This window comes from Argentina anserina, chromosome 7 (genome assembly GCF_933775445.1).
Source record: "Argentina anserina chromosome 7, drPotAnse1.1, whole genome shotgun sequence".
Lineage (NCBI taxonomy): Eukaryota > Viridiplantae > Streptophyta > Magnoliopsida > Rosales > Rosaceae > Argentina > Argentina anserina.
Window position 1 is genome coordinate 691,979 of NC_065878.1, and position 26,143 is coordinate 718,121.

General features: G+C 39.0%; 8 protein-coding genes across 10 annotated transcripts; 6 read left to right on the plus strand and 2 right to left on the minus strand.

Moving 5' to 3' along the window:
* Positions 1 to 1,522: 1,522 nt before the first annotated feature.
* Positions 1,523 to 7,802, plus strand: LOC126801853 (chaperone protein dnaJ GFA2, mitochondrial). Its single transcript, XM_050529325.1, has 18 exons — positions 1,523 to 1,747; positions 1,838 to 1,925; positions 2,132 to 2,197; positions 2,365 to 2,450; positions 2,814 to 2,897; positions 2,975 to 3,013; positions 3,399 to 3,482; positions 4,012 to 4,056; positions 4,143 to 4,230; positions 4,328 to 4,392; positions 4,485 to 4,559; positions 5,245 to 5,317; positions 5,792 to 5,883; positions 5,977 to 6,048; positions 6,300 to 6,356; positions 6,491 to 6,539; positions 7,103 to 7,169; positions 7,259 to 7,802. The coding sequence occupies exons 1-18, from the start codon at positions 1,688 to 1,690 to the stop codon at positions 7,356 to 7,358; spliced, it is 1,290 nt and encodes a 429-aa protein (XP_050385282.1). The 5' UTR covers positions 1,523 to 1,687; the 3' UTR covers positions 7,359 to 7,802.
* A 134-nt stretch (positions 7,803 to 7,936) lies between these two features.
* LOC126802494 (uncharacterized) lies at positions 7,937 to 10,098 on the plus strand. The gene is made up of 7 exons (XM_050530136.1): positions 7,937 to 8,206; positions 8,308 to 8,481; positions 8,564 to 8,656; positions 8,740 to 8,808; positions 9,019 to 9,225; positions 9,447 to 9,572; positions 9,722 to 10,098. Exons 1-7 carry the CDS (start codon positions 7,973 to 7,975, stop codon positions 9,875 to 9,877), a joined length of 1,059 nt encoding a protein of 352 aa, XP_050386093.1. The 5' UTR covers positions 7,937 to 7,972; the 3' UTR covers positions 9,878 to 10,098.
* A 99-nt stretch (positions 10,099 to 10,197) lies between these two features.
* Positions 10,198 to 11,054, plus strand: LOC126802495 (protein LIM1-like). The gene has a single exon (XM_050530137.1). The coding sequence runs from the start codon at positions 10,737 to 10,739 to the stop codon at positions 11,052 to 11,054; it is 318 nt and encodes a 105-aa protein (XP_050386094.1). The 5' UTR covers positions 10,198 to 10,736.
* Positions 11,055 to 11,753: 699 nt separating this feature from the next.
* On the plus strand, positions 11,754 to 14,154 carry LOC126802450 (cytochrome P450 705A12-like). Its single transcript, XM_050530081.1, has 3 exons — positions 11,754 to 12,514; positions 12,599 to 12,938; positions 13,287 to 14,154. Exons 1-3 carry the CDS (start codon positions 11,958 to 11,960, stop codon positions 13,938 to 13,940), a joined length of 1,551 nt encoding a protein of 516 aa, XP_050386038.1. The 5' UTR covers positions 11,754 to 11,957; the 3' UTR covers positions 13,941 to 14,154.
* A 152-nt stretch (positions 14,155 to 14,306) lies between these two features.
* On the minus strand, positions 14,307 to 16,028 carry LOC126802469 (UPF0235 protein At5g63440). Its single transcript, XM_050530108.1, has 7 exons — positions 15,866 to 16,028; positions 15,658 to 15,772; positions 15,425 to 15,578; positions 15,165 to 15,261; positions 14,775 to 14,863; positions 14,612 to 14,680; positions 14,307 to 14,528 (listed from the first exon to the last, which is right to left on the minus strand). Exons 1-7 carry the CDS (start codon positions 15,978 to 15,980, stop codon positions 14,469 to 14,471), a joined length of 699 nt encoding a protein of 232 aa, XP_050386065.1. The 5' UTR covers positions 15,981 to 16,028; the 3' UTR covers positions 14,307 to 14,468.
* Positions 16,029 to 16,153: 125 nt separating this feature from the next.
* LOC126802468 (elongation factor 1-delta 1-like) lies at positions 16,154 to 18,075 on the plus strand. 3 transcript variants are annotated; one of them, XM_050530105.1, is made up of 7 exons: positions 16,154 to 16,213; positions 16,560 to 16,793; positions 16,889 to 16,982; positions 17,145 to 17,274; positions 17,374 to 17,487; positions 17,612 to 17,773; positions 17,923 to 18,075. In XM_050530105.1, coding segments are annotated over exons 2-7 (705 nt in total). In that variant the 5' UTR covers positions 16,154 to 16,213; positions 16,560 to 16,590; the 3' UTR covers positions 17,925 to 18,075. The 3 variants fall into 3 exon arrangements, with proteins under 3 accessions (XP_050386062.1, XP_050386064.1, XP_050386063.1); XM_050530107.1 differs by having other exon boundaries at positions 17,151 to 17,274; XM_050530106.1 differs by lacking the exon at positions 16,154 to 16,213 and adding an exon at positions 16,241 to 16,263.
* A 684-nt stretch (positions 18,076 to 18,759) lies between these two features.
* Positions 18,760 to 20,809, plus strand: LOC126802449 (cytochrome P450 705A12-like). Its single transcript, XM_050530080.1, has 2 exons — positions 18,760 to 19,958; positions 20,044 to 20,809. The coding sequence occupies exons 1-2, from the start codon at positions 19,038 to 19,040 to the stop codon at positions 20,692 to 20,694; spliced, it is 1,572 nt and encodes a 523-aa protein (XP_050386037.1). The 5' UTR covers positions 18,760 to 19,037; the 3' UTR covers positions 20,695 to 20,809.
* A 122-nt stretch (positions 20,810 to 20,931) lies between these two features.
* On the minus strand, positions 20,932 to 23,559 carry LOC126802470 (ras-related protein RGP1). Its single transcript, XM_050530109.1, has 3 exons — positions 23,201 to 23,559; positions 21,534 to 22,034; positions 20,932 to 21,444 (listed from the first exon to the last, which is right to left on the minus strand). Exons 1-2 carry the CDS (start codon positions 23,425 to 23,427, stop codon positions 21,587 to 21,589), a joined length of 675 nt encoding a protein of 224 aa, XP_050386066.1. The 5' UTR covers positions 23,428 to 23,559; the 3' UTR covers positions 20,932 to 21,444; positions 21,534 to 21,586.
* Between the last annotated feature and the right edge of the window lie 2,584 nt (positions 23,560 to 26,143).

Sequence of the window (26,143 nt, forward strand, 5' to 3'; positions counted from 1 at the left end):
GCACGAACTTGGGGGACTATTCCGGGGGCTAGGTTGACGAGTATGTTTCCAGATGATCCTAGAACATATTACGCCCCCACTCAACAATGTTTTTGACCGGGAACTTGGGGGACTTGTTCACAGTAGCTTAACTGTGGCTATTGGACCATTTGAACCCGACCGACCGGCCCACGCGTGACCCACCAACACTGATTGCTTGTCCAACCTGTAAGTCTAAGCAGAACAGTTAGTGGAGGCTGTTTTATGGCAGTGTGAAAGAGGCTCAAAAGTGCTATATCAGCTGGGCATCGATCCCACATCGAGGACAACCCAAAGAGTGATCATTTCAGAGGCTGTAAAGGAACCACTAGCACCCGCGGAGGAAGGTAATGCCATTCTAATTCACCACATACGATAATATCCTACCTTTTACCGATCGACTGCCTTAAGCTTCAGAGTGGAATAGTCCGGTAATACCGGGCATGTTTCCTAACCCGAGCAGTTCTAATACAGGCTTTGCAGGACGATGTTGTCTACGGTTTCGATACAGAAATACTATATAATCATCATTGGCTAGCAAAATCAAAATGATAAAAAAAAACAACAACAACAAGAGAAAGAGAACTCAGCCTCATAAAGAAGATTAGATGAGTTCAACACAAAGAGATTCATACATGTAAACTAAAGCTTGAATTTTTGATCTAAAATGGTGAACCAAAAATCATCAAACGAAAACCCAATTCAACTACAACTAGCATGTAATCCCAATCAAACCAAATCACTCAATCATAAAAATTGAAAATTTAAGATAGAAATGGTGACTTGGGAGAAGGGAAAGAGAAGCGTTGAGAGGGAGGAGCAGTGGGTGGTCGGACGCGACGAAGATTTGGGGCGGAGAAAAACTAGAGGTAGTGAGATCAGAGGTCTGGGTTTTTTGAGATCAGAGGTTGAAGGTTGCGTGCGTAGTGAGAGACTGAGAGAGATTGTCTAAATTTTTTTTGTAAAGACAAAAATACCCCAGCGTGTCTTCCTTAATTGCGTGTCCAAAGGGGACACAAGAGTGTCTATTACGTATTACAGTGTGTCCGAACCATGTCCAAAATCAGTTCGCGTGTCCATTTGTATCCGTGTTAGACACGCGATATGCAGCCTAAGCAGCGTGTCCATACTTCTTAGGTAACCATTGCCTCATCTGGTTTCGTTTTTACAAGTATCTAGGAACTTCTATTGTGGTTATTAACCAATCCTAATTTTCTATCTCAATTCCCTCGATACTTGGACCATAAACACTAGGGTGCCAACAACCGGTGCATATTGAATAAGCAAGAGATCAGTAAAAAAAAAACAACAAACACAGAGAGAGAGAGAGAGAGATTAAACATGGGAGAGTAAAACTGTGAAACAGTTATAAAACAATAACCAGTCAAACCGCACGAGTTTGAGTTCGGTCTGAGCCACACACGCACCAAACATCTTAACACGCGCACCTTTTTTTGTTTGGTCTCCCACAAGACTGGGCTGTCTTTCTGCTTCGTCCGCTACTAGAACCTTCTCTCTCTCTCTCTCTCTCTCTCTCTCTCTCTCTCTCTCTCCAAATTTAGGGTTTCTCCAGGGTTTATCACTCACCAAAACCCTCTCTGTCTCTAACACACCTTAAATAATTTATAAAACAAAAGCCTCGATATCTTTTGTTGGATTGATTCCCAAAATGGTTCGCTCCAATGGCGTCAGGCTCTTCTGCTCTCTCGCCCGCCGCTCCACAACCTCCGTACTTCTCTCTCTCCCTCTCTCTCTCTCTCAACCCTCAAATTTATCATTGGTTTCATTCTAATTGCTTGAATATGAATTGGGGTTTCAGGTTTACGGCAGAGTGCTTGGAGGAGCTGGTGGTTACAGGACATTTAACACCCGGATTAGTAACACTTCCAAGGTTTTTGGAAATAATGGTATGTCAATCAAGCACACTCCTTTTCAGCTTTCTTTTTCCTTCATTCTATGAAATGGGGTTTTCCCTTCTTGGGTGTTAGCGATGGGACATTAGGCTCTTGTTGAAATATACGAGTTTCTGTTGAGTTCATCTCATTCTAGTGATGGACAGAATCGTTAAGTTTTGTTACTCCTATCTGAATGGACTCTTTTCTTTCTTTGGCAGTTTACACGAGTTTGCCGGGAGCTCTGGGTGCCAATTGGGCTGCAGTGAGATCAATTCATGGAACTGGTATCCCCTCGCATCGCCGTAACTCTTCATTTAATTTTTTCATTCATGTTTAGTGATGTTGTTGTAATTTCTCGTTCATCGGGATCAATCTACTCATGTGAAACTTCGGTGTCTTTAACGTATGTGTATCCATTTATTCACATAGCTTGCTTTTCTTTGTGTGCCAGCATCTATGGCGGCTAGAGATTACTATGAGACACTTGGGGTTAGCAGGAATGCCAGTGCATCAGAAATAAAGAAAGCTTATTATGGGGTACGTTATGCTTCACTTCTCTTGTTCTTAATTTGAATGTGTATACCCATAGAATCAATTATCGTAACATATATACATCTTACATCCAAAATAATTTTACTTTTAATATTTCATCCTAAGCAGGTTAAAAGTTCAAAGGAATCTTTTTCTCCAGAAGTCGTATCTGTGGTTTTAGTTTTCCTATATGTATTTGACGTGCATTGTAGAAGTCTTTGATTACACATGCTGAATTGTTTCTCTGTTTGTCAATGTGCTCATTTTGCAGAGTGATAATGCTTATCTATCTGCTTCCTTTTTTTCCTGTTCTTTTTTGCATAGAATAATGCTATTATTCTTACTCAATATCCCTTACTTATATTCCAGCTAGCAAAGAAGCTCCATCCAGATACAAATAAAGATGATCCTGATGCAGAAAAGAAGTTTCAAGAAGTTTCAAAGGCTTATGAGGTCACTGTCTAATCCAGAGTTTGTTCACCAATTCCTGTTAATGAACACAAATTTAGCTTTCCTTAACCTTGTTGTAGGTTTTGAAAGATGAGGAGAAGCGTCAACAATATGATGAGGTATCTTTTCTTTCCACCTATTGGTTCATTTTCTCTTAGAGTTTAAAATATTAGGGTCTCTCATGGGCTTACGCTGAATTTTACTAGTTCAATTGTCATTGGCCTATATATTTTTGTGTTTACAGTCATACAAATATATATGTTGATATACCTCTAAACAAAGATTTATATGTTGATAACAAAATATTCAAAGCTAAGTTCATTGCAGATCAATAAAAGAATAGTACACCATTTTGCTTCAGATTTCTCTTTTTAATGAAGAAGTCAAATTTTAATGGTTTCTTTTCATGTTTCATATTGTATGTCAACCCAAGACTGGCTTACTTTCGAATATCTATTGCATATGTTTATGTCTGTGCTGATGACAACAAGTCTACTCCCGCAGGTTGGCCATACTGCATTTGAAGAACAAGGCTCGGGCTTTCCCAATGACTTCAGGAATCCTTTTAAAGATATATTTGAAGATAATGTAAAAACTTTTTCCTCACAGCAAGAGTTCTTTTTCCTGTTGAGAATGGTTTTTTAATCACCTGGAATTTTGATTCTAAGATAAAAAATCCAAACTGAAAATATTGTCATTCAGTGTTTTAAAAAAAATTGCCACTTAGCCATAATCAGGTTTTGCATGTATGTTGTTCTGGTGCAATCATAACTTTAGTATGTTAGTTACGCAAATTAATAAATTTTCTTTGTTGACCAAACCTTTTCCACTTTACATGGATGAGGCTCTTGAAACATTTATAGAGATATACTCCAATATTAGATTTTTCTAATTCGTTCATGTTTAGTATCTGATGCTGATTTATTTAGTGTCTTGCTCAAAATTTTGAATATCTTGATAACAGAAATCACATGTTCTTGTGAACACTACGTTATATTGTATATAATATCTGAAATATTAGATCTGGGACATTTGTTTTGGTTATATATTAGCTCTGTTTTTTAATGGAATGTTATGTGCATGTTGTCGGTGGGGTGCTGCATACAATGGCGATTAGATCTTCAACATGTTCCGTCAGAATTTCAGTGGTCAAGATATCAAGGTTTCTTTCCATTCTAAATGCTTTTTTGTTGATGGAGGTGCTTTGAGTCTGGTCCATGACATTTACATCTTTTCTCACGTTAACAGATTCCTTTGGAACTATCCTTCATGGAAGCTGTCCAGGGATGTACTAAAACTGTGACCTTTCAGGCTACAGTAGCCTGTGAAGCGTGTGGTATGCTGATTCTTATGTTTTCCGTTTTTGCAATTCACAAAATATTTGTGGCATTTGTTTTCTAATTCTAATGTCTAGTGCATCTGGATCTATGTAGGTGGAAGTGGTGTTCCCCCTGGCACCAGACCGGAATCATGTAAGCGCTGTAAAGGGTCTGGCATGGTCAGTTTTACCGAGGACTTAAGTCTTATCAGTATTTAAGATAACGGATATCATGTGCCCTTTATTAACTCTAGATTTTTCTGCTTATCCAGACTTTCGTGCAAACTGGTCCATTTAGAATGCAGTCAACATGTTCTCAGTGTGGTGGGACTGGTAAAAGTTACTCGGTACGGCTCACATGTTATCAATAAATAATGGAGTGTCACTACTCTTCAAGCACGTTTAATTGTCTATTATTTCTAGAGATATCACGTTAATTTTTAATTCCAGCCTCATGGTTTATCATCACCTTTTGTAGCTGCTTACTCTCTGATACAAGAGAGATGAGACTAAGAAACTTATTTTTTTTGAAGTATTTATAAAGGAGATCGTGGTAGTTTGATATTCCCAGGAGAGTAAAGAGACTTGTTTTGGAAAGGTAACATATGGGGATTGTAGGAATGAGTTCCTACCAACATATATATTGATAAAGATGTAAAAAAAGAGGAACAAACATCAACCTGCCAGGTCCCTATGTACCGTATATACATAAAGGTCACTTGGAATTTAGAACCTTCTTCAATAAATACTTATAGGTGGCTCTTGGAATAAATACTTCTATGCCGAATGTCATTTTGATATCTACCTAAACACTGCAACTATCTAAGTAGGCACTTACATTTACATAAATATTGGTTTTCATAGATGAGCTACACTTTAATTGATTATGTATGGCCTTTCTTCTTTATAGATTTACTGAGTAATTGTTGAAATATTACTTCCAATGTTTGTTTCCTATTGTCTGTATAAATGTTTGAATTTGTTTCTGCAAGATATGATCAGTGCTGTTTTTATTATGTAATATTATTGCAGAAACTTTGCAATTCATGTAATGGACAACGGCTGAAAATTGGAATGAAGACGGTCAAGTTAGATGTCATGCCAGGTATTGTCTAAAATTTGAAGCATTTGGGATTGTTACCACCTGGTCCTCTTGTCTTTGCAGTCTGGAAATGTTTCTATTTTCCTGAGTTGTTTCAGTTTGTAGTATTCAGCCGATTGATATGCTTTTGGTTTTGTCTGCTTATGTCACATTGGGAACTTATAATCTTGATAATAACACATGCTATATGAGTTTATTCTCATTCTTTCAACATTTGATGTGTGTGTTACTGTGTAAATACAACTGCTGTGTATTTTTTACGAGCACATATGATATCGTCATTCTACTCGATTGCTTTACCCTGCAGAAATCAAAATTATCAGTGGAAAGAAATGTGGAAGTAAAAGTTATTTTGGGCTAGGAGCCTAAGACATAAAAAGTTTTGTTATCAAGATTATTTATTGTCATTACATATTAGTGGTATATTTGCTAGTTTCTGTAATGGGTTTGTTGATGACACCTGGTTTGCAATTACAGGAGTAGATGACAATGAAACAATTAGGGTATATGGTAGTGGGGGAGCCGATCCCGATGGAAATCAGCCTGGTGATCTTTTTGTTACCATTAAGGTGTGAGCTCTTAATCCTTGATTTCCTTCTTTATATATTTATCATCATTATTTTTTTTTTTATCATGAACCACACTTATGAAATATTACGCAGGTTAGGGAAGACCCAGTTTTCCGTAGAGATAAAGCCGATATTCATGTAGATGCCGTCCTGAGTATTACCCAGGTATTATGTTTATTTTTCTTTTTCAACACGTAAAATACTTGAAGAGTAGAGAAATAGGGAATTTTTTATTTTAAACTTGATGGTATCATTCACCTTGAGGTAACTAACAATCTCAAGAGCAAATCTCTGTTCAGTTTTCTTCAGAGTATCTTGTTTTGGAACAGTAAAATTATCCTGTATACTATTCTTGTGATGTTTTTTTTTTTAATTGTATATTCTTAACTGAGGTTTGGTGAAATTCTTTTGTGCAGGCAATTTTAGGAGGAACTATACAGGTCCCAACTCTTACTGGGGATGTTGTACTAAAGGTTTGCTTCTGGATCTCATGGATGATCAGTAATTCAAGATCTTGTATTGTACTAGAAGAGACTAAAAAATTGGTCTCATGTAAAGGAAATTTTTGTATGTGAGGCTACATATTAAGAGGCAATTTCTTTTTCAGGTTCGTGCAGGTACGCAACCTGGACAGAAGGTAGTCCTAAAGAAGAAAGGTAAAAGAATCCGACTATTGTTGTTTTCTTATTGTCTTGGTTTTCTTTGTTTTGATTGGTTCTGCAATTTTGCCGTTAGATTGTTCTTATTGACCTTCAAGTAGGTCAAGGTTGATTGGTTGAGCAGGATTGATGGATTTTTTTTTTTGCTTTTTTTACATATGTTTTACAGTTATGCTCTGGTCAACCTTTTCTTTTTGAAGTAGAGATAAAATTTTATGTCACATGGTTGTAACTTGTAAGCACTGTCATTGTCGTTGCTGTTCACCTCTTACTATGTCTTGTAGTATTAAAATTTGCATTTGTTTCTTTGTTTACAGTGATTGGTATTGCATTTGTAAAATCATCCAATAACTAGGTTTTGCACTGCAGTTTAGTTCTGCAGTCATAGTAGTCATATATACAGCTATGTGAGCATCAAAATGGCATATGACTTACTCTGTACATACTCAAGAGCATGTGTTTCTATTTTCTTTGCAATTGGTAATATGACTAATATCACAAGAAATACCTAATGTATCAGCAGTCATCACTTAACTGTTTATCCTGGTGGTTTGTATCAGGAATCAAGACGAGGAACTCTTATACCTTCGGTGATCAATATGTGCACTTTAATGTCAGCATCCCAACGTATGTTCCCTCTCAGCTTCATCCTTGACAGCTTGTTACAGTTTTGGCACAAGCCAAGCTAAAACGTAATATGCTAAACTTTTACGCAGGAATCTGACTCAAAGACAACGTGAGTTAATCGAAGAGTTCTCCAAAGAGGAACAAGGGGAATACGTAAAGCGTGAGGCATCAGGATCAGCTTGGAGTTAATGTGGTGGAAAAAGTACTCTTTGTTTGCTAATACACCTCAGATGATCCTACCGCCCTTAGCTAGTAGCGCAGAGGGACGAGATGGAAGAAAAAAAGACTCACCGATTCCTATGATCGTATTTGTAAGGTTATGTAATCTCCTCCTCCTGCAAGTGATAACTGGTTCCTATGATCTTAGAGGACTAAATGAACTGCGATGATGATGATGATGCAGTATTTTTGCGGCAGTGTACATATATCATTTGAATTAAAATGTCACAACCATAATGTGGACTATTTTTTGGATCGCCACAAATGTATTGAATAATAAGAACATGTTTCCTCTCCAAACTCCTGTTATCATCTAAACTCCTATACCTTGGGAATTAAGATAATCTCTTCCCCCATGTCTATTCTCATGTCCGTCGAAAGTATTGCCGGATTCCACGTGTCAGGACGAGAGTGATCGGAATGCTGAGGGAGCCAAAAACCAAAAAAAAAAAAACAAGAAAAAAAAAGAAGTGAAATGGCGTGACAGCAAATCAAAGACTCTCCATTAAACCTGACGAGAGTCAGAGAGTGGGAGAGAGTCTCCCGCCATCCCAAAAACGTCAACAAAAAGAAAAAGAAAAGCAATGGAGCTGGCGGTGATAGATCTGAGCCCGTACTTGGAATCGGAGTCGGAGTCGGAGTCGGCGGAGCTCTGCGGCGAGGTGAGCCGGAGTCTCAGAGAAAGCGGAGCTCTCCTAGTGAAAGACCCCCGATGCAGCGCTGAGGACAACGATCGCTTCCTCGATATGATGGAGAACTACTTCAACTGCTCCTCCGAGTTTAAGCGCCTCCACGAGCGGCCCCACTTGCATTACCAGGTCCCTTCATATAAATTCTAGTTTTGATTTTTGGGTACAAAAGAAAGAAAGAAAGAAAGAAGGAAAGTGAAATTTGAATCGGTGACTCCGGAGGGATGCAGGTCGGAGTGACTCCGGAGGGAGTGGAAGTGCCGAGAAGCCTTGTGGATGAAGAAATGCAGCAGAGGCTGAAAGAGATGCCGGAACAGGTACAGCCTGCAACTCCCAAAGGCCCTGATTGCAAATGGAGATACATGTGGAGAGTCGGCCCTCGCCCTTCCAATACCCGCTTTCAGGTCTCCATTTTCCCTTTAACTCTTTAGTTTTCGACTTATGTGTCTCATTTTGCTTTGCTCGTTTGTTTTTGTGGTTGGACAGGAACTCAATGCCGACCCGGTTGTGCCTGAGGGCTTTCCTGAGTGGAGAGAAACTATGGATTCATGGGGGTGCAAGATGATATCGGCATTACAGGTCAGCCACCTTGTTCCAAAATGATTGTTTTTTTTTTTTTTGGATTTGGTTCCGTGTCATTTATTTTTCTTCTCCTCGATCAGGCTGTGGCTGAAATGGCTGCCATTGGATTTGGTTTGCCCAAGGAAGCATTCACTTCCCTAATGCAGCAGGTATGTATAACTGAAGAAACTTGCTGTCTCAGAATAATAGGAAGCATGACAGTAATGGTTTATATCTCTTGTTTTTGGTATCTCTTCACCCTACTACTGCATAGTTCCATGTATCTAGCTAAGATTTTGCTGCACGCACTTCTTCGTTTCATCAGTATCTTCATGCATTCAACTAGGGCTCATGTTTGTTGTTCTATGGTTTGAACCCAGGGACCACACCTTCTAGCTCCAACTGGAAGTGACCTTCGGCGTTATGGCCAGGAGGGTACTGTCTTTGCAGGATATCACTATGACCTGAATTTTTTAACTATTCATGGCAGAAGTAGATTCCCAGGGCTTAATATCTGGCTAAGAAATGGGCAAAAAATTGAAGTGAAGGTTCCTGTCGGATGTCTCCTTATTCAGACTGGAAAGCAGGTAACTGTATCTATAACGATTGTGCTTAATAATGATACAAAATAAAAAGTTGTGTATGTAGTACGGTAAGCAATGAAATAAAAAGCATACATTTGCAGCGTAAGAGGCCTCTACCTGCAAGATAATATGTTTAGTAGCTGTTAAGCTGGTTTGCTATGACGGTTTATGTGTTTATATATGTCAGTATGCTCTGATGTATTTACACATTAGTCAATGTGCAGATAGAATGGTTAACCGGTGGAGATTGCATAGCTGGAATGCATGAAGTTGTCGTAACAAACAGGACAACTGATGCAATCAAACTAGCAATGGAGCAAAATCGCATCTTATGGAGAGTATCTTCTACAGTGAGTATATCTACTTACAGTAATTATTGTCGTAGTTCCCATTTTTGTTCTTTTATTTATGGTTGGTATAATAATCATATTATTACCAAGGAAAAAAAAAAGGTTCAAATTTTTCTTGTGCTTATGTGTGACATTCTTTTGCCATGTAGTTGTTTGGCCACATAGCATCTGATGCTGTGTTGAAGCCCTTGGGCCACTTTGCTGATTCGCCACTTGCCAGTAAGTATCCGCCCATTTATGCAGGGGAGTTTGTTGAACAAGAGCTTTCTGTAATCAATCTAAAAGGAAACAAAGGACAACTTTAAAGACATGGAAAAGCGACTTGTTATGTTACATATCCAAACAGCATCTTGCAGAGGGCATTTGGGATGACATAGACATGAATTGGAATAGAAGAGGTTGAGGGCATGATTAAACTGTGGTTTTAGAACAAGCATGGATTTCACAGAATTTCAATATTTATGAAACATTCAAGTGAAGAACTGACCTTCATGGATCCTTAAATATATTGTCTTATTTATATTCATCAATGAACTATGTTGGGATCTTTCTTGGTTGATTCTATTTTGACTTCATATCTTAAGCTGGTGCACTTTGATTAAATTATACTGTTATTCAAAACTCAAGAGCCCTAATTGATATAAATCAGATATTTCTGTGAATTCTTGCTGACAGATTGGCGAGGTGTCAAGCTTTTTGTTTGAAGCTTTAGCTTTGTAGATTCATACATATTTTGTTGGCTAGGCCTTCAGGGCATCTTCCTTCAGTAAGGTTGGTTCATATTAATATTAGTCAAGTTAAAATTATGAGAAAATTTGAAATCGGTGGTTGTTTGGTTAAGTTCAATGTTACTGGCACTTTTAAAATGCATAGAAGGGTTGCTGAACCATTTTTTCATATATATTTGTTGAGACTTGAACAAATTCATAGGGTCATGAAGGTCGTGTTTGACAACTGCTCTACTAGCACACAAAGTATTTTTGCCCTATTTCTGTTTATACATCAGATCTGGAGCAGAGATGGTAATAATGGCATCAGGAGTGTGACCTCTGGGTAGGGTGGAAGTGCAAGGAGCATGTACCTCATTGATCATTTCCTATATATTCAGTTTTTAGATCCCTGTTTTCTGTAGCATTTCAGCATCATTAGCAGTTAAAATTGAAGATGAGGCACACTAGAAGCTCCTTGGTTCTTGCAACTTTTGTGCTCCTGTTAGTGATGTCAGGTTTGGGGGTGCAAGGTCAAAGCTCTACTTGTGGCGTTACTTTCTTTGCATCAATAATTCAGCTAATACCTTGTAGGCCAGCGGTGGTTCCTTTTAGCCCCATCCCACCAAGTGAGACTTGCTGCACTGCACTCAAAGCTCTAGGCCAGCCCTGCCTCTGCACGCTCGTCAATGGCCCTCCGATCTCTGGCGTTGATCGCAACATGGCAATTCAGCTCCCCGAGAAGTGCAGTGCCAACTTTGAACCATGTAACTGATCTCTCCTAGCTCCTCTCTCACTTTTACCTCCGGTATTTGATCCAAGAAGTGTGTAGACGCTATATTTTATCATGCACATAATGCTTTTGTCCTGAGAAGTAATGTTATTTTTCTTTGTTGCAGGTTCGATCATGTAATAGGAGATTAGGCATAGAGCTTGGGAGTGATAATTCTGGAATAAGTGCGTCTTTTAGGGTTTTAGGAATCCATCCTTTTGATTTTGTAACATTTAGTTAATAAGAGGCGGTCTGTTGGAACATTAGTTTGATTTGTGTCGTGATAGATTGGTAGTTCAATAATGTCGTATTTACTGTGACATTGATTTCTTTGTCAGTACTACATTTCCTTCCCTATACCTTGTTAATCGTCGAGCTGCAGTCACATTTGACTCTTAAAATCGACAGACCTTTCTAGGCCATGATCGAGCCTGTAATTTGCTATCAATGAAAATTTGACGTGTTGCTTTAATTTTTGGCAATATTGGCGGGCTTGACTAAAGCCATCCCACAACTTCAACTTTGCTAGTATCAGCCTGCATGATACAAACCGTAGTGTGAGACTGATCATGACATTGTTACTAGATTTTGGGGCCGAATTTGACTGTAATACGGTTCTGATCACTTTGTCAAGATTTACACAAAGTTAATTCCTAGCATTATCATACATATATCCTAATCAATTGAAAAAAAAAATGTATGAGTATGACACATCGTTTATATGAATTCTAAAATAGTGACAGATCCAACACTTCGATCCAAGAATAAGTGAGCTTCTGTTCATATCCTTGACTTGTGTTTTGGCCCTGGATTCAACCTACAAGTGAAAAGCAGACTCTGTTTTTGCTATATTAATACAAAACTGCAGTGTAACACTGAAGTTGATCACATTCTTGTTAGTCAGCCATGACTGATTTACACTACTACCTCCTCTGCTCCGTCCTCTGTATTCTCTCCACCATCTTCATCAAATCCTTGTTCATCAAGCATTCTTCCACCAACAACATTCCAAGCCCTCCAGCTCTACCATTCATCGGTCACCTCCACCTCCTCACTTCCTCCTTATCCCAATCACTACACAAACTCTCCACCACGTATGGCCCTCTCCTCCTCATCCGGCTCGGCGCCTCACGGATGCTTGTAGTTTCATCCGCCTCCATGGCTGCCGAAATCTTCAAAACCAATGACCTGGCTTTTGCTTCCAGACCCCCCTTTGCTTTTGCTGACGACTTGCCTTACAAGAACTTGGGATTCTTTGCCACCCCGTATGGTGAGTACTGGAGGTACATGAAGAAGCTCTGCATGACTGAACTGCTCTCTCCCAAGCAGATTGAGCGGTCACGTTCCATCCGACAGGGAGAGATTGCAAGATTTTTGAGGAAGATGATGAAGTGTGCTAAAAGGAAAGACATGGTTGATGTGGGTGCTGAGATTATGAGGCTCACAAACAACAGTATCTGCAGGCAAGTTCCTCACTCTCAGAAACTATATTACTATAAGCTATGCTTTTGGACACTAATGTTAATTGTTAAATGATTTGCATGCAGGATGGCCATGAGCACCTGTTGCTCAGAGAATGGTGAAGAAGCTGAGAAGATCAGGGAATTAGTGAAGGAATCATTTGAGTTGGCTGCAAAGGTGTGTTTCGGAGATGTATTGGGTCCGCTGAAGAGGGTAGGATTCTGGGTTTATGGTAAGCAGCTCATAGATGTAACCATGGGGTACGATAAGCTCTTAGAGGGGATGCTGAAGCAACATGAAGAGAGAGCAGAGAGAGAGGGCTGGGAAAGAGAAGACAAGGATTTGATGGATATTCTGTTGAAGGCCTATCGGGATGATCAAGCTGAGGTTCAGATCACCCGAACTCATGTCAAGGCTTTCTTGCTTGTAAGTCATTTCAATCTCTCCTTCTCATACACCAATTCGGGAAACACCATCGATTCAGTCCTCATTTATTTATATGTGAAGAAACTCTAATAAGAATGCTTCAATTACTTGGAGGTAGAGAAATCCTTGAATATTCATCATTATGTCCAATTGTCCATGCAAGTCTAAACATTTGGTCTAGCATTGCTCTTTCAAAGCTTTGTTAACAATATAGTTGCAGACTAACTGCTAGATTAGCTGCCTCGTGCCTGCAGAGTTTTATTTTCTCTATAAAAACCGCATTCAAAGGTTTTTTTTTCACATTGTTGTTGCTATGAAATTAATTGGAAAGTTTTACCTTGATGTTAGGATGTCTTCATTGGAGGCACCGCTACCACAGCAGAGGCCATGCAATGGGGAGTAGCTGAGCTCATAAACCATCCAGACATATTCAATAAGGTCAGGGAGGAGATGAAAACAATAGTTGGCAGCAGATTAGTTGAGGAATCAGATGTTGCAAACCTCCCTTACTTGCAGGCAGTGATAAAAGAAACACTGAGACTACACCCACCAGTTCCTTTGTCGACAAGAGAATGCCGCGAAACTTGTAAAATAAAAGAATTTGATATACCAGAAAAGACTGCAGTAGCAATCAACCAGTATGCAATAATGAGAGATCCAGAGTTATGGGATAATCCAGATGAGTTTAGGCCAGAGAGGTTCTTGGTTTCCACAAAAGAGAAATATGAATCAGAAGTTGATCAGAATGAAAGTAAAGGACATAACTTTCAATATGTCCCGTTTGGATCAGGAAGGAGAAGGTGCCCGGGTTCAAATTTGGCAACCATCTTGTTGAATACTTCAGTTGCTGCCATGGTTCAGTGCTTTGATTGGAAAGTTGGAGATGGAGAAGAGGGCAGGGTTAATATGGAAGTTGGTGCAGGCATGTCTTTGCCCATGGCTCACCCACTTGTAGTTCTGCCAGTTGATCACTTCAACCCATTTACTTATTCAACAACATGACCCCATGAACACTGCATATTGTTCATGTGAAGTGAAACCACCAAATTCTGAAAAAAAAAAAAAAACAAACAAATTCAGTACCAAAGTACATCTGTTTACAGAATTTCAGCTCTATTGTATTATGAGGTGAAAGACATCCAGATATATATAGTGTCTTATATCCTGAAGCGCATTTTCATTGTAGATTCATATTTTCGCAAAGATGTACTGACAGAGCAATAGATTAATATCATAATTTTTTTCCTGCCTGTTTCTTCCAGGTTACAAGTATGCATGCATATACCTAGTTGAGAACCATAAAACTCTGGATTTCTGGTGGAAAAGGATGAAAAACAATAATGCATATAACCATTCACTTGATGCAACTGATCAAATATAAGGGAGTTCTCATTAAACTGACTCAGGTTGTACAACTGAATTTTCACACTGCACTACAACAATCACAGCCAACACCAGATAATAGGAAGCCCTGAAGGTTCAGTTAACACATTTGTCATTCATTACAATTGTCATTTGAATCGTACTGCATCAAGGTTGAACAGCCTCCAACAGCTTCTCATATACTTGTCTAGCAGACAAATCTTCAACCTGAAACAATCCCCAAATGTTAGTAGTAGGAGAGACAGTCTCAATTTGTTATTCAAAATAGTTTTATTTAGTGTTTGACTCACCACAAGAAGCTTCGATTTGTTATTCCATCCTCTCTGAAGAGTCATCTGGCTTAGTCTAAGACCCAATACCTGTGTAAAGAGCAATATTTTTAGGTTTAAACCGAACCTGAAACCAAAACGCTAAGTCTTACATGTAACAACCCAAGATGAAATAGAATTATACTTTTCCCATAAATTCCAAAAGTTCATTATTTGCTTCTCCTCGAGCTGCAGGTGCCGCTACAGAAACTCTAACATCATCCGCATTCACTCCTACATATGAGCACAATTGTGACAACTTGTAATCAAGGAAACCACATGTATGAAAGAAATCTCAGATCATCACCGTTCTAGGAAATGACTTCCTTTTATGTCAAAAGTAGACGGTCATATGATGTTTACAGAAAACACATCAGAACTTAAGAGGCAGAAAGAACTAGTACTAGCTAATAGCCATGAAAGAAAACCAGGATAAAAAGAGGTGGATATGGGAATGGCTTATAATCAACATTGAAACTAAGAAACGATGCATGGTAAATATGAGAACAGAAAAGCATCAAACAGTTTCGCTTACTTGTGATTGCAGAGCGTTGTGCACGATCTTCCACTTCAATAGCCACTTGAACAAGTCCTCCATCTATTTGTGATATACAGGGTGGCACAGGAGCATCCTAAATCACAATTCAGAATAAATTTTTTACAAAATTCAGATGTGTAGACAAACTCTAAATCATAGTACATAAGAGAGTTATAATTGCTATGCTCATATTAATAGATAAAAGTACTTGATCATAACCTATTTAAACAATGGAGGTTGACAAAGTTTTGGTATACCTGAGGGTTGGTTTCAGCAGCAACAGTGCTAAGAGCACCATCAACAACATAAATCAAAGAAGCGCTCCCCAAATCTTCTTCGGAGCGATAGAAGACAAAGAGCTCACAACCAACACAGTTCATCCGAAACTGCTTCTCTAATTTCCCTTCTCCCCTGCGCAACAATTGATCTCAACAAAAAAAAAACATAGTTTCAATCCAAGTTGAAAGTGAAAGATTAAGAGCAGTAGTACCTCTTGAGTAAAACCTTTCCACCCTCACTAATGTTGAGCCTGGCGAGGTGTTTGGTCTTGTCCAAGACATAAGCTTTGTCTGTCTTCCTTTTGGGCATTTTCTGCAACTGGGTGTCTTACACCACACACAGACACACACCTGAGTATAACCTCCATTGCTCACTGATTCAAAGTAAAACCAAAGACAGAGCTAGCTTAGAAAACACACCAGTGATGAGGAGGTGGGATCCGCAGTGCTTGCAGTAATACACGAACAGATCAGAGTCCGGTCCATCCGGCGCTGCGTCCTCGCTCGAGTACGTGTGCGTCGTCCTCTTCGGCATCCCTCCCTGTTCTTCGATGAATCCAAAATCTTCCAAATCCAAATGTCCTTTACCAACGCAAAGGACTTAACGGGTCGAGTCTTATTCTTAACCCGGCCCAATCTTAGATTTCACTGGATTGGAATACCGAATATACCCTCACGACCCACCTTGTATAAGTACCTCGGAAACCCTAAAGCCTCTCTTTTCTCCATCGTCTTCCTCAACTGAGCAGCTGCTGTCTGGTTTCTAAGGTAAGCTTCCCAGATTCAGATCCGTCGCGAGAGAGAATTGTGAAACACGGGTCTGGTTCTTAGTGATAGCTTATTCCTTAAGAATTGTGAACTCTGGTTTGAATTATTAATCAACGTTGCTTCTAGAGATTATTAGAGTAAGTTTGTCTAATAGAGATTTTTAGTGGATCTATCAGGAGTCTTACTATTCATACTACTAGTTCTGGATCTGGTTTTCCAAAGGGTTTATTCTGTATGAGTTGCCTATACGTTTTTCAGTAGTGATTGGTTAATTTTGGTTTGTACTGAAATTGTGTTTGTGTTACTATTTCATGGATGAGAGTTGACTAAAGGTATGTTAATACAGGTCGTTTTGAAAGAAAAGAACATTCCTAGAAATGGCAGTTGCATTCCATGACGTCAACTCGGCTGCTGGCCTCAAGAAATTGGACCAGTACTTGCTCACCCGTAGTTACATCACTGGGTATCAGGCTTCCAAGGATGATATCACTGTCCATGCTGCTCTGTCCCAGCCCCCATCATCTGAATTCGTGAATGCGTCTCGGTGGTACAATCACGTTGCTGCACTTCTTCGGATTTCGTAAGTTTTCTGCTTTCATTTTTATCATTACCTGTGTGTTATCAGTGTCCTTTTAAGTTTCTAAGTTTGCGTTTGGATTATGTGTCTTGTTGTAGGGGTGTGTCTGGAGAAGGTTGTGGTGTCACAATTGAGGGCTGTGCTCCCATCGCAGGGGAAGCTGTTGCCACTCCTCCCGCTGGTGATTCCAAGGCGAGTATCTAATCACTCTGCTATTCACTGTTATTTGTGTATTCTAATTCACTTGCTTCCTACTTTGTTTGAAATGCTATGCTAAGATTGGTCTCCTTTCTTTATTCTGCTGATAGAATTTACCTAAAATTGCTATACTTATGTGTTGGATTATGGTACTATACTCAGGCCTCTGCTGCTGATGAAGATGATGATAGTGATGTGGATCTTTTTGGTGAAGAGACCGAAGAGGAGAAGAAGGCTGCTGAAGAACGTGCAGCTGCTGTCAAGGCGTCTGCCAAAAAGAAAGAGTGTGAGTTTACTATCCTGTTTCGTGCTCTGACAAGAATCCATCTTCCTTTTTATCAATTTTAATATTAATATAACATATTTATCTTTTCTAAATGTGCAGCTGGCAAATCATCAGTTCTGTTGGATGTTAAGCCATGGGATGACGAGACTGATATGAAAGAGCTCGAGGCAGCAGTAAGGAGTGTTGAGGTTGAGGGCTTACATTGGGGAGCATGTAAGTTCCTCCTCTCATCCCAGATATGGATTTTATAGCTAGACATGCCACTTGGCACATCTTAGTTATGTCAATTTGAACCCCTTCTGTTCTTGACTTGGTTGTTCTTCTGTTGACCATGCAGCTAAACTTGTACCTGTTGGATATGGCATTAAGAAGATGACAATAATGCTTACAATTGTTGACGACCTTGTTTCGGTGGACTCTCTGATTGAGGAACGTCTTACCGTGGAACCTATCAATGAATATGTGCAAAGTTGCGACATAGTTGCTTTCAATAAAATATGTAAGTATTTAGATTTAATGTGCACTTGTATCAATATTTTAAGTTTGGTTTTCGACTGTATCAATTGACTTGATACTGCTATGTATTTAGTTGTGTTTTGGGAGATTACAAGTATGAGTTGTACTTAATGTTTGTTCTTAATTCTGCAGGATTGATGCACTGCAGAGCAGGAGTGGTTTAAAGATCTTTCTTCTATGATAATGTGTACTCATATTTTGTTTCTTGGGTTATTATTCCAGACTTATTGTACTTGAGCTATATGATCTCAGTTTTAAATGAACAATCTGGTAGACCTTGGTTTTGTTTGGTTTCATGATATTTTCTGTGTTCTCTTTGTTTTATTACTTAGTTTGGTACGCGAAACTTGTTTTATGATATGGTTTTTTTCAGCTGACTTCAATATTTGTTTGCATACAATTTTTCCCGCAAGTCACTTGCTTCTGTTACCAAACATGCCTTCTTTTTTTTTTTTCCTTTTTTTGAATCTTTGAATCAAATGTCATGCGATTTTCAATACAGCAGATAATCAGAGTACATTAATTCAAAAAACAATAATTGGAGTACATATCAAGTCTAGAGTATCCGTTAATACCCTTCTGCTTTCATCTTCATACTCAAGTTCCGAAATAATCTCACAATAGGATGCATCCATCTCCAGACTTCATACCATTGATAGATCAAGGCCAACATGTAAATCAGAAACGAATCGTATATATGGGTTCCACACTTCCACTCCTACAAAACCTCATTTTCTGGAACATGTGTCGGTACAAAAGCAAATAAATCACATCCTCTTCATATGACCACGCACTAGGAGAGAGATATTAGGAGGAGAGGATAATATGATCATACTTTCTTGTTGGGTTATACGGCTCCGCCCACCAACCCCACCTTGCTAATCCTCTCACATCTCATTTTCTATTGCATTGAAAATTTGAAATTTAACAGTGAACAGCCGAGATTGACTTATCAGGCAATATTAGGAGACATTGTATTAGGAGAGTATCCCAGTCCAATAAGCTAGTCAAGGTCATCTTTGATCGACACTCTAGCATTCTAGCACACAAAATTTGACATATAACAATCCCTCTCCAAGAAATAGCATATTGTAGAAATTTATAACCCCTTCACTTTGGGAATACTTTGTTTTTCTCAGACATGATTTTTAGCAACTAGAGATCATGTTAGCAACACAACTAGTTTACAGTTTGATGTTGTTAAGTTGAGCTCGATTTTTAGTTTTTTACTAATATTAGCTACAGCTATGGCCATTATACTAACAGATGCACAATACAATCTATTTCTCTACTCCCTTGTATCATTCGTCTTCATCTTGTTGCTCAAGTCCTTTTTCAGAAAACCTCCGACCAACTCAACAAATCCACCGCCAAGCCCACCGGCCCTCCCGGTGATCGGCCACCTCCATCTGTTAAGCTCGGACCATCAAGCCATATCCTTCCTTAACCTCTCCACCAAACATGGTCCTCTCCTCGACCTCCGTCTCGGCGGTTCTCGGATGCTCCTCATCTCCTCAGCCTCCTTTGCCACCGACGTCTTCAAAACACATGATCTCGACTTCGCAGACCGCCCTGCATTCGCTTTCGCCGACCAGCTCCCCTACGGAAACTCTGGTTTCTTCGGCGCGGAGTACGGCGACTACTGGAAGTTCATGAAGAAGCTCTGCATGACGGAGCTCTTCGCCCCCCGCCAGCTGGAACGTTCGCGATCAAGTAGGCGGGCAGAGATCGTCAAGTTCTGTCGTGCGATGATCGAAAGTGGCAGCAGAAATGAGGTCGTTGATGTTGGGGCTGAGCTGATGAAGATGACCAACAACTCAACGTGCAAGATGGTGATGAGCACCAGCATGTCTGAGAAAGGCGACGAAGCTGCCAGGATTAGGGAGTTGATGATCAAGACACTTCAGTTGGCTACGAAAGTGTCGTATGGGGATGTGTTGGGTCCTTTCAAGAGGGTCGGCTTCTGGCTCTATGGCACTCAACTCGTTGATGTGTCGTTGAAGTATGATGAGCTTTTGGAGGAGATGTTGAAGGATCATGAAAAGAGAGGGGAAGGAGATCAGAGAGCTGATGAGGATCTTGATTTGGCCGATTTATTGTTGAAGGTGCATCAGGATGATAAGGCTGAGCTCAAAATTACCAGAACTCAAATCAAAGCCTTCTTGCTTGTAAGTAGCTACTTTCTTCAGTTCTTTGTTGAAGATCAAGTTCTTAACTTTCACTGTGCTAATTAAAGATTGTTCATTGGTTTAGGATCTCTTCATTGGGGGCACTATTTCTTCAACAGAGACAATGCAATGGGCAATAGCTGAGCTCATAAACCACCCGGATGCATTCAAAAAGGTGAGAGAAGAGATCAATTCGGTTCTGGGTAATGCCTGCAGATTAGTTGAGGAAACAGACGTACCTAGTCTCCCTTATTTGCAAGCAGTTGTGAAGGAAGCATTGAGACTATACCCTCCATCTCCTGTGGTCATAAGGAAAAGCCGGCAAAATTGTAAAATCAAAGGCTTTGATATAAATCAAGGAACTATGGTGGCAATTAATGTGTATGCAATTATGAGAGATCCAGAGATATGGGACAATCCCAATGAGTTTCGTCCAGAGAGGTTCTTGGCTTCCACTGGTGAAGGACATGATGGTGTTGAGTATGATCAAAAGGAACAGAATTTTGTGGCTTTTGGCGGGGGGAGGAGACGTTGCCCTGGCTCTTCAGTGGCGCTTTTACTGGTGAACACTGCAGTTGCAGCCATGGTTCAATGCTTTAATTGGAAAGTTGGGAAATTAGAGGATGATGATGCCAAGGTAAATGTGCAGATTGGAGCAGGCATAAGTTTGCCAATGGCTTCCCCACTTAACTTGCGTCCTATCATTCACTTCAACCCATTTGCCGCATTGATATAATTTCTATACTATGAATTTCTCGGAAGCAGCATGTCCCAGCCATTCTATAGATTTTGATGTTTTATGGTCAACATAGTATCAATTTTGAAATAAAACAAGATCACTTTGAACAACCTTTTCTGCTTTGTATGCTGAGTATTACCGATGAGGAAGAGAACTGCAAACAACAAGTACAAGTACTGTACAAGCCCTAATTACAGAAGCATACGTTTTCATTCACAAACACACAGACGCGTATAACCGCAAACAATCCATCATCTCTTAGCCCAATCATCCTTACAAAGTTTACGACTTTGTAAGTAAGAACCCCGACTTACTAGCTCATTGAACAGCAACATAAAATCTTGTATCAATTACAATGAAATAAGCTCATATACCAAAACCATAACCAACCTGCAAACACAATACATTAATTTTCCACCACCAAACTCAAGCTCATTTTCTCCATGGCCCTTTTCTTTTGGTTTGGTTTCATGTTTTTAGATGAGTATCTACTTATGTGTAGTTGAAAGAAATCTTCAGGATCCCAGCTACATAATGGTGCTATAATCGGGAAAATGTCTGACAAATTAACTACAGGTAAACAAGGTATGACGGTTACGAACAAGTGAACAACTACAGTCAAGTACATGTCAATATCATCACATCAAAGTATGTTTGAACCCCCATTTCTATGCTGATCAACTACCAAGTTTACAAGAGGGGATTCTGATTTACTTGCCCTATCCCAAGCTGTATTACAAATGTCCCCTGAAAATTGAGAACCATGTCAAACAATGACAAACGTGAAAATCAGATGTGTATAAAGAAATTAAACAGAAAAGGGTTAAGAATATTACTTGATCTGTAAACAGCAGAAACCCACGTTACAGTAGCTTAACAACCGACAATCCTATGAAGAGAAGCAACAACCAGATTTTGCTTCAGGGACGGGATCCTGTCCAGGGACAATAATTTGAGTTCCTTTGAGAAGTGAGGAGTTCCCTCCAGACTCTGCTTCATCATTAGCAATGAGGGCTTTCTTGCCAACTATTCGATAAATTTCCGTTAGGACTGTTATGAACGCAGATTCAACATTAGTAGATTCGAGAGCTGATGCCTCCATAAAGAAGAGGTTCTCTCTCTGGGAAAACTCTTTTGCATCCTCAGATGGTACAGCTCGCAGTGTGCCCAGGTCAGATTTGTTACCAACCAGCATAACAACAATATTACTGTCAGCATGCCCCCTCAATTCCTCTAACCACCTTGTTACATGTTCAAATGACTGAGGCTTGGTGATATCATAGACCAGCATAGCCCCCACTGACCCCCTATAGTATGCACTTGTCACAGCCCTGTATCTGAGATCATAACCAGAAGGGTAAACAGAACAGCAATACATGCATAAGAACACTAATTTTATGGCAAAGAAGAAAATGATTAAGAGCAACTTCCAGTTTTACATAATGAATATACAAATATCGGGATAAGTTGTCCGACAAACAGTAACAAATAATAGAAACTGTTACTAATGTTTGACAGTAGAAAATATAAGATCGTACACTTCAATTCATCTTAAAGGTTAAGAATTAGTAAATCCTATGTTAGTGACTTCTGCTTAGCTTACCCATTGAACAGCAGCCATTATCATGATTTAAGTAACACTCACAAAATGAATATACACTCCTACTTTGGTCATAAATGCATTATTACGGATTGCTATCTCTATAACAATACAGTACAAAAATTGTGATCATGACTTTGCAAAACAGATGAGACATCGTAATGTTTGGAATATTGCAGTGTCACGTACCACAGCTAACAAGATCTAAAATCTACCCTGACTTGAATCAATGCTTCGGAGTACATTAAGAGGAAGCTGGAATGAGTCATTTTGTTGCAAGGAAAAATAAGAAGGGTAGAATGATATTTCGATGCACTAAAACAAACTTGGAACAGCAACAAAGAAAGCAATGGTGAAACACAACCGGTTTTCTCCCACATTAGTTGTGGAAAACCCCTAAAGAAGAAACAGTTATGCAAAAGGTATAAACTTTGAGAGCTCGGACAAAGAAGATCTTTAACAGCTATATTGCAGCAAATCCAAGTATAAGACAACACCAAACTCTCTTGATTTGGATGAGGCCATAGACGATAGGCAACTTGCTTCATCCAGCAGTATAAGGATCGAGTCACTACTTAATGGACATATAGTTCCACTCGTGACTATGTTGATTCCATTTGGTGATTTCCGTAACATCACAGGCAATTTTAATGAACTCAAAACTTGATTACACTAGTACATTAGTTAATCAGGATGATATCCCGTAACATGTTTCATTTAGATTGGTTTATAAATCCAATGCCTTTACCTCGATCAGTTGATATAAATCGGGGGATAGCCTCCAAGTTACACCAATATCATGAACATCAACAAACCATAAAGATTAAAAATTGAAACGAACCCACATCCCAAAATCGGAAAACACGTAAAAGTGGGATCAACAAATGAAAGAAATGAGGGTACCTTTCTTGGCCAGCAGTATCCCAAATCTGGGCCTTGATGGTTTTGTGGTCGATGAGAAGGGTCTTGGTCTGAAACTCAACCCCGATGGTAGCTTTGGACTCCAAGCTGAACTCATTACGAGCAAAGCGAGCCAAGAGCTGAGACTTACCCACCGCCGAGTCTCCGATCAACACCACCTTGAACACGTAGTCGATCTTCTGATTGAACCTACTCTGCAAATTCGACATGGCTGTCTCCTCCCAATTGTCATACAAAAAACCACTGAAGACCGATCCAATCAATTTCTCGATATGAATAATATGGGAAGACGATCATTTCATATTCATTATTCCAAGCAAATTTACTCGCAAGGGCTTTCCAAAGGTTAGCTATTCTGTCAGGTGAATAATGAAAGCAAATGCCCAAATGGAAGAAGAGCCCAAGGCATGCAGATTATGTATTTGGATTTCAAATGGGCCTCTTTTATTTTCTCTCTTTCATCTAGGGGTGAGAACGAGACGGGATGAGACGGCTCATCCCACGTCACATCCCACTTTTTGAATCGGGACGAGACGAGGGTTTATAAAAATGCATCATACTCGGGATTAATCCCGGTTGGGACGGGACAGGACGAGACAAATCTCACATTCCTATGAAGTTAAATAAAAACCTATACTTTTACTTTTTCATTAACAAAGTAACATTCAATAATGAAATTTTAACAAAAAAATGCATATTATGTTCAAAATATTATAATTTACCATTACTATTTGATTTGATATAATTTTGGAGTTATTAAGAACATAAATTAGTTTCATTTTGATACAAATATATAAGAATTTTTAAGTTTTCATTAAAGATAGGATGAGGCGTGACGAAGCGGGATAAAAATTATTCGTCCCACGTCTCATCCAAATATTATGAAACGGAACGGGACGGACGTTTTTAGACATCCGTCCCGTCCCTATGAATTTCGGGATGGATCGGGATTTCTGTTTTTTATGCCCACCTTACTTTCATCATGCATGAGAAGCATCTTTCACTTCCAATATTTATCCAAATGAAAAGAAAGACTAATCCTCAACCTGCCATAAAACTCTTATATATGACTACCACCTTTCTTATTTTAATAACATAGCAATATACCACATTTTACTAGCCAGCATCAACATGAAAGAATGTGAGAAGTCGTAATTTGTAATTGTATAATCGTTGGGCGACTTTGCGTGAGAGGTTTATCTAGAATATTGTTTGATATATTTTCAAAATTATAAATGAAAACAGAAGAGTTGTGAAAGGGTCTATACAAAACCAAGAGGTATGTATATATTGAAGGGTGTTTCATATTAGTTGCCCTGAATCTGTTCAGTTTAACCTAAATTCAAATTATGACGATCGCCAATTAAAGAATTAGTTCTATACCAAAGTGAGGGAGACATGAATACTCCTATATATTGGAGCTAGTTCTCTACGGATTGAAAATTCTAGATATCATTCTCAATAAACAAATTCTCTACAGATTGGAACATCAATAAATTATGTTTTTCTCTTCTTATTTCTTTCAATTCATCCTATCAATCTATTTCTCTTTACATAGATAATATCTAGAGACTAGTTGATAATTGCTCGATTACTCGACATCAATATTTAACCATGTAAGTATTATTAGTAATATAAAGCAAGAGGGTATCGTTCACAAACCGGAGATCCAGCCAGGGCTTAGAATCACAAACACTTAACACGAATTCATAAAGATATAAAAGAGGTTGATATATAGGATCGGATCAAAGATAAAAACAGAAAATCAAACCTAAACTAATATATACATGTGATCAACCAACCAACACACATTACATCACCAAAACAATTCACATAAAGAAACCGAAAATAAGTTATATGTCTCTTTTTAGAATCATGCCGAGACTCCCTTATGAACACTTAAGGTCAAATCATGCAATTAGGGTTCTAAGCAGTAACCTAATCACATAGACACTTAAACACATTCGATTAATATTGAGCAGCCCTAATCGAAATCTAACATGTTCATCTTATTATGTAATTCCAAAGCCATGCACATTGAATTCATTAAGCATGTCACCTACTTAACCAACAACCATGCAATTCGAAACTTCCATATAAAAGAGTAAACGTGTTCTTAGCATAAGTCTTTAATCCAACTACCTAAATATCATGCTACAAGCATAATCATAACACTTATGAATCGAAATTATTCAAGAACAAGGCACGGCAGAAACCAAAACAGAAAATTCATAAAACCAAAACATGAAATCGCAACTTTATATAAATTGAATCAAGTAGCTATTTCATAGACAAAATCGAAACAAGGTTACACTACAAAAATCACATACACATCCAAGAACAAGAAAACCAAAACCGAATTTAAACAAAGAGAGAATTATGGTTACACTTTATCAATCAAGCGATTCTACAAGGTGTAGCCGTGGTTTTCTAAGGGAATGGAACCTCTTCACAAGCGTGCTTGAAGGCTAAGGATGATGGTGGAGAATGATAGAATCGGTTTTAGGATTTCTTGGAAGGGTGAGTATGAAATTCGGTAGAGCTTTGGCTTGCATGTGCGCAAGGTTGATGATGATTAAATGGGGAGGCCGTGCCTCTATATATAGGAGTCACAAAGCCCTCTTGCCATCCCTTATAAGAGTATAATCTAATTGGGAAGCTGAAATCTTCTTTGTTATGGATTTTGATTCATGTACTCCAAATCCAACTTGATATAGGAAACCAAATCTAATAAGGAGACACATATAGGCTGCACGGCATCTCTCCTTGTCAAACTAGGAATAGCTAGGCTGGCCTCTTCTTCTCCTTCTTCAACTCGGACATGATTTCCTTGTCTCACTAGGAATGCATCACGACATCACTACTCCTTGTCCAAATGAGATTTGTCTTTCCTGAAAAGAAATCGACGATTAAGGAATATGAAAA

Coding starts and splice junctions, on each gene's coding strand:
- LOC126801853 (XM_050529325.1), top strand. CDS start 1,688: ATGGTTCGCTCCAATGGCGTCAGGCTCTTCTGCTCTCTCGCCCGCCGC. Junction 1,748..1,837: donor CCCGCCGCTCCACAACCTCC/GTACTTCTCTCT, acceptor TTGGGGTTTCAG/GTTTACGGCAGAGTGCTTGG. Junction 3,483..4,011: donor AAGATATATTTGAAGATAAT/GTAAAAACTTTT, acceptor AATGGCGATTAG/ATCTTCAACATGTTCCGTCA.
- LOC126802494 (XM_050530136.1), top strand. CDS start 7,973: ATGGAGCTGGCGGTGATAGATCTGAGCCCGTACTTGGAATCGGAGTCG. Junction 8,207..8,307: donor GGCCCCACTTGCATTACCAG/GTCCCTTCATAT, acceptor GGAGGGATGCAG/GTCGGAGTGACTCCGGAGGG. Junction 9,573..9,721: donor TATGGAGAGTATCTTCTACA/GTGAGTATATCT, acceptor TTTGCCATGTAG/TTGTTTGGCCACATAGCATC.
- LOC126802495 (XM_050530137.1), top strand. CDS start 10,737: ATGAGGCACACTAGAAGCTCCTTGGTTCTTGCAACTTTTGTGCTCCTG.
- LOC126802450 (XM_050530081.1), top strand. CDS start 11,958: ATGACTGATTTACACTACTACCTCCTCTGCTCCGTCCTCTGTATTCTC. Junction 12,515..12,598: donor ACAAACAACAGTATCTGCAG/GCAAGTTCCTCA, acceptor ATTTGCATGCAG/GATGGCCATGAGCACCTGTT. Junction 12,939..13,286: donor ATGTCAAGGCTTTCTTGCTT/GTAAGTCATTTC, acceptor CCTTGATGTTAG/GATGTCTTCATTGGAGGCAC.
- LOC126802469 (XM_050530108.1), bottom strand. CDS start 15,980: ATGCCGAAGAGGACGACGCACACGTACTCGAGCGAGGACGCAGCGCCG. Junction 15,579..15,657: donor GGAAAGGTTTTACTCAAGAG/GTACTACTGCTC, acceptor ATTGTTGCGCAG/GGGAGAAGGGAAATTAGAGA. Junction 14,529..14,611: donor ACAAATCGAAGCTTCTTGTG/GTGAGTCAAACA, acceptor GGATTGTTTCAG/GTTGAAGATTTGTCTGCTAG.
- LOC126802468 (XM_050530105.1), top strand. CDS start 16,591: ATGGCAGTTGCATTCCATGACGTCAACTCGGCTGCTGGCCTCAAGAAA. Junction 16,794..16,888: donor GCTGCACTTCTTCGGATTTC/GTAAGTTTTCTG, acceptor GTCTTGTTGTAG/GGGTGTGTCTGGAGAAGGTT. Junction 16,983..17,144: donor CTCCCGCTGGTGATTCCAAG/GCGAGTATCTAA, acceptor TTATGGTACTAT/ACTCAGGCCTCTGCTGCTGA.
- LOC126802449 (XM_050530080.1), top strand. CDS start 19,038: ATGGCCATTATACTAACAGATGCACAATACAATCTATTTCTCTACTCC. Junction 19,959..20,043: donor AAATCAAAGCCTTCTTGCTT/GTAAGTAGCTAC, acceptor TCATTGGTTTAG/GATCTCTTCATTGGGGGCAC.
- LOC126802470 (XM_050530109.1), bottom strand. CDS start 23,427: ATGTCGAATTTGCAGAGTAGGTTCAATCAGAAGATCGACTACGTGTTC. Junction 22,035..23,200: donor GATACTGCTGGCCAAGAAAG/GTACCCTCATTT, acceptor TTATGATCTCAG/ATACAGGGCTGTGACAAGTG.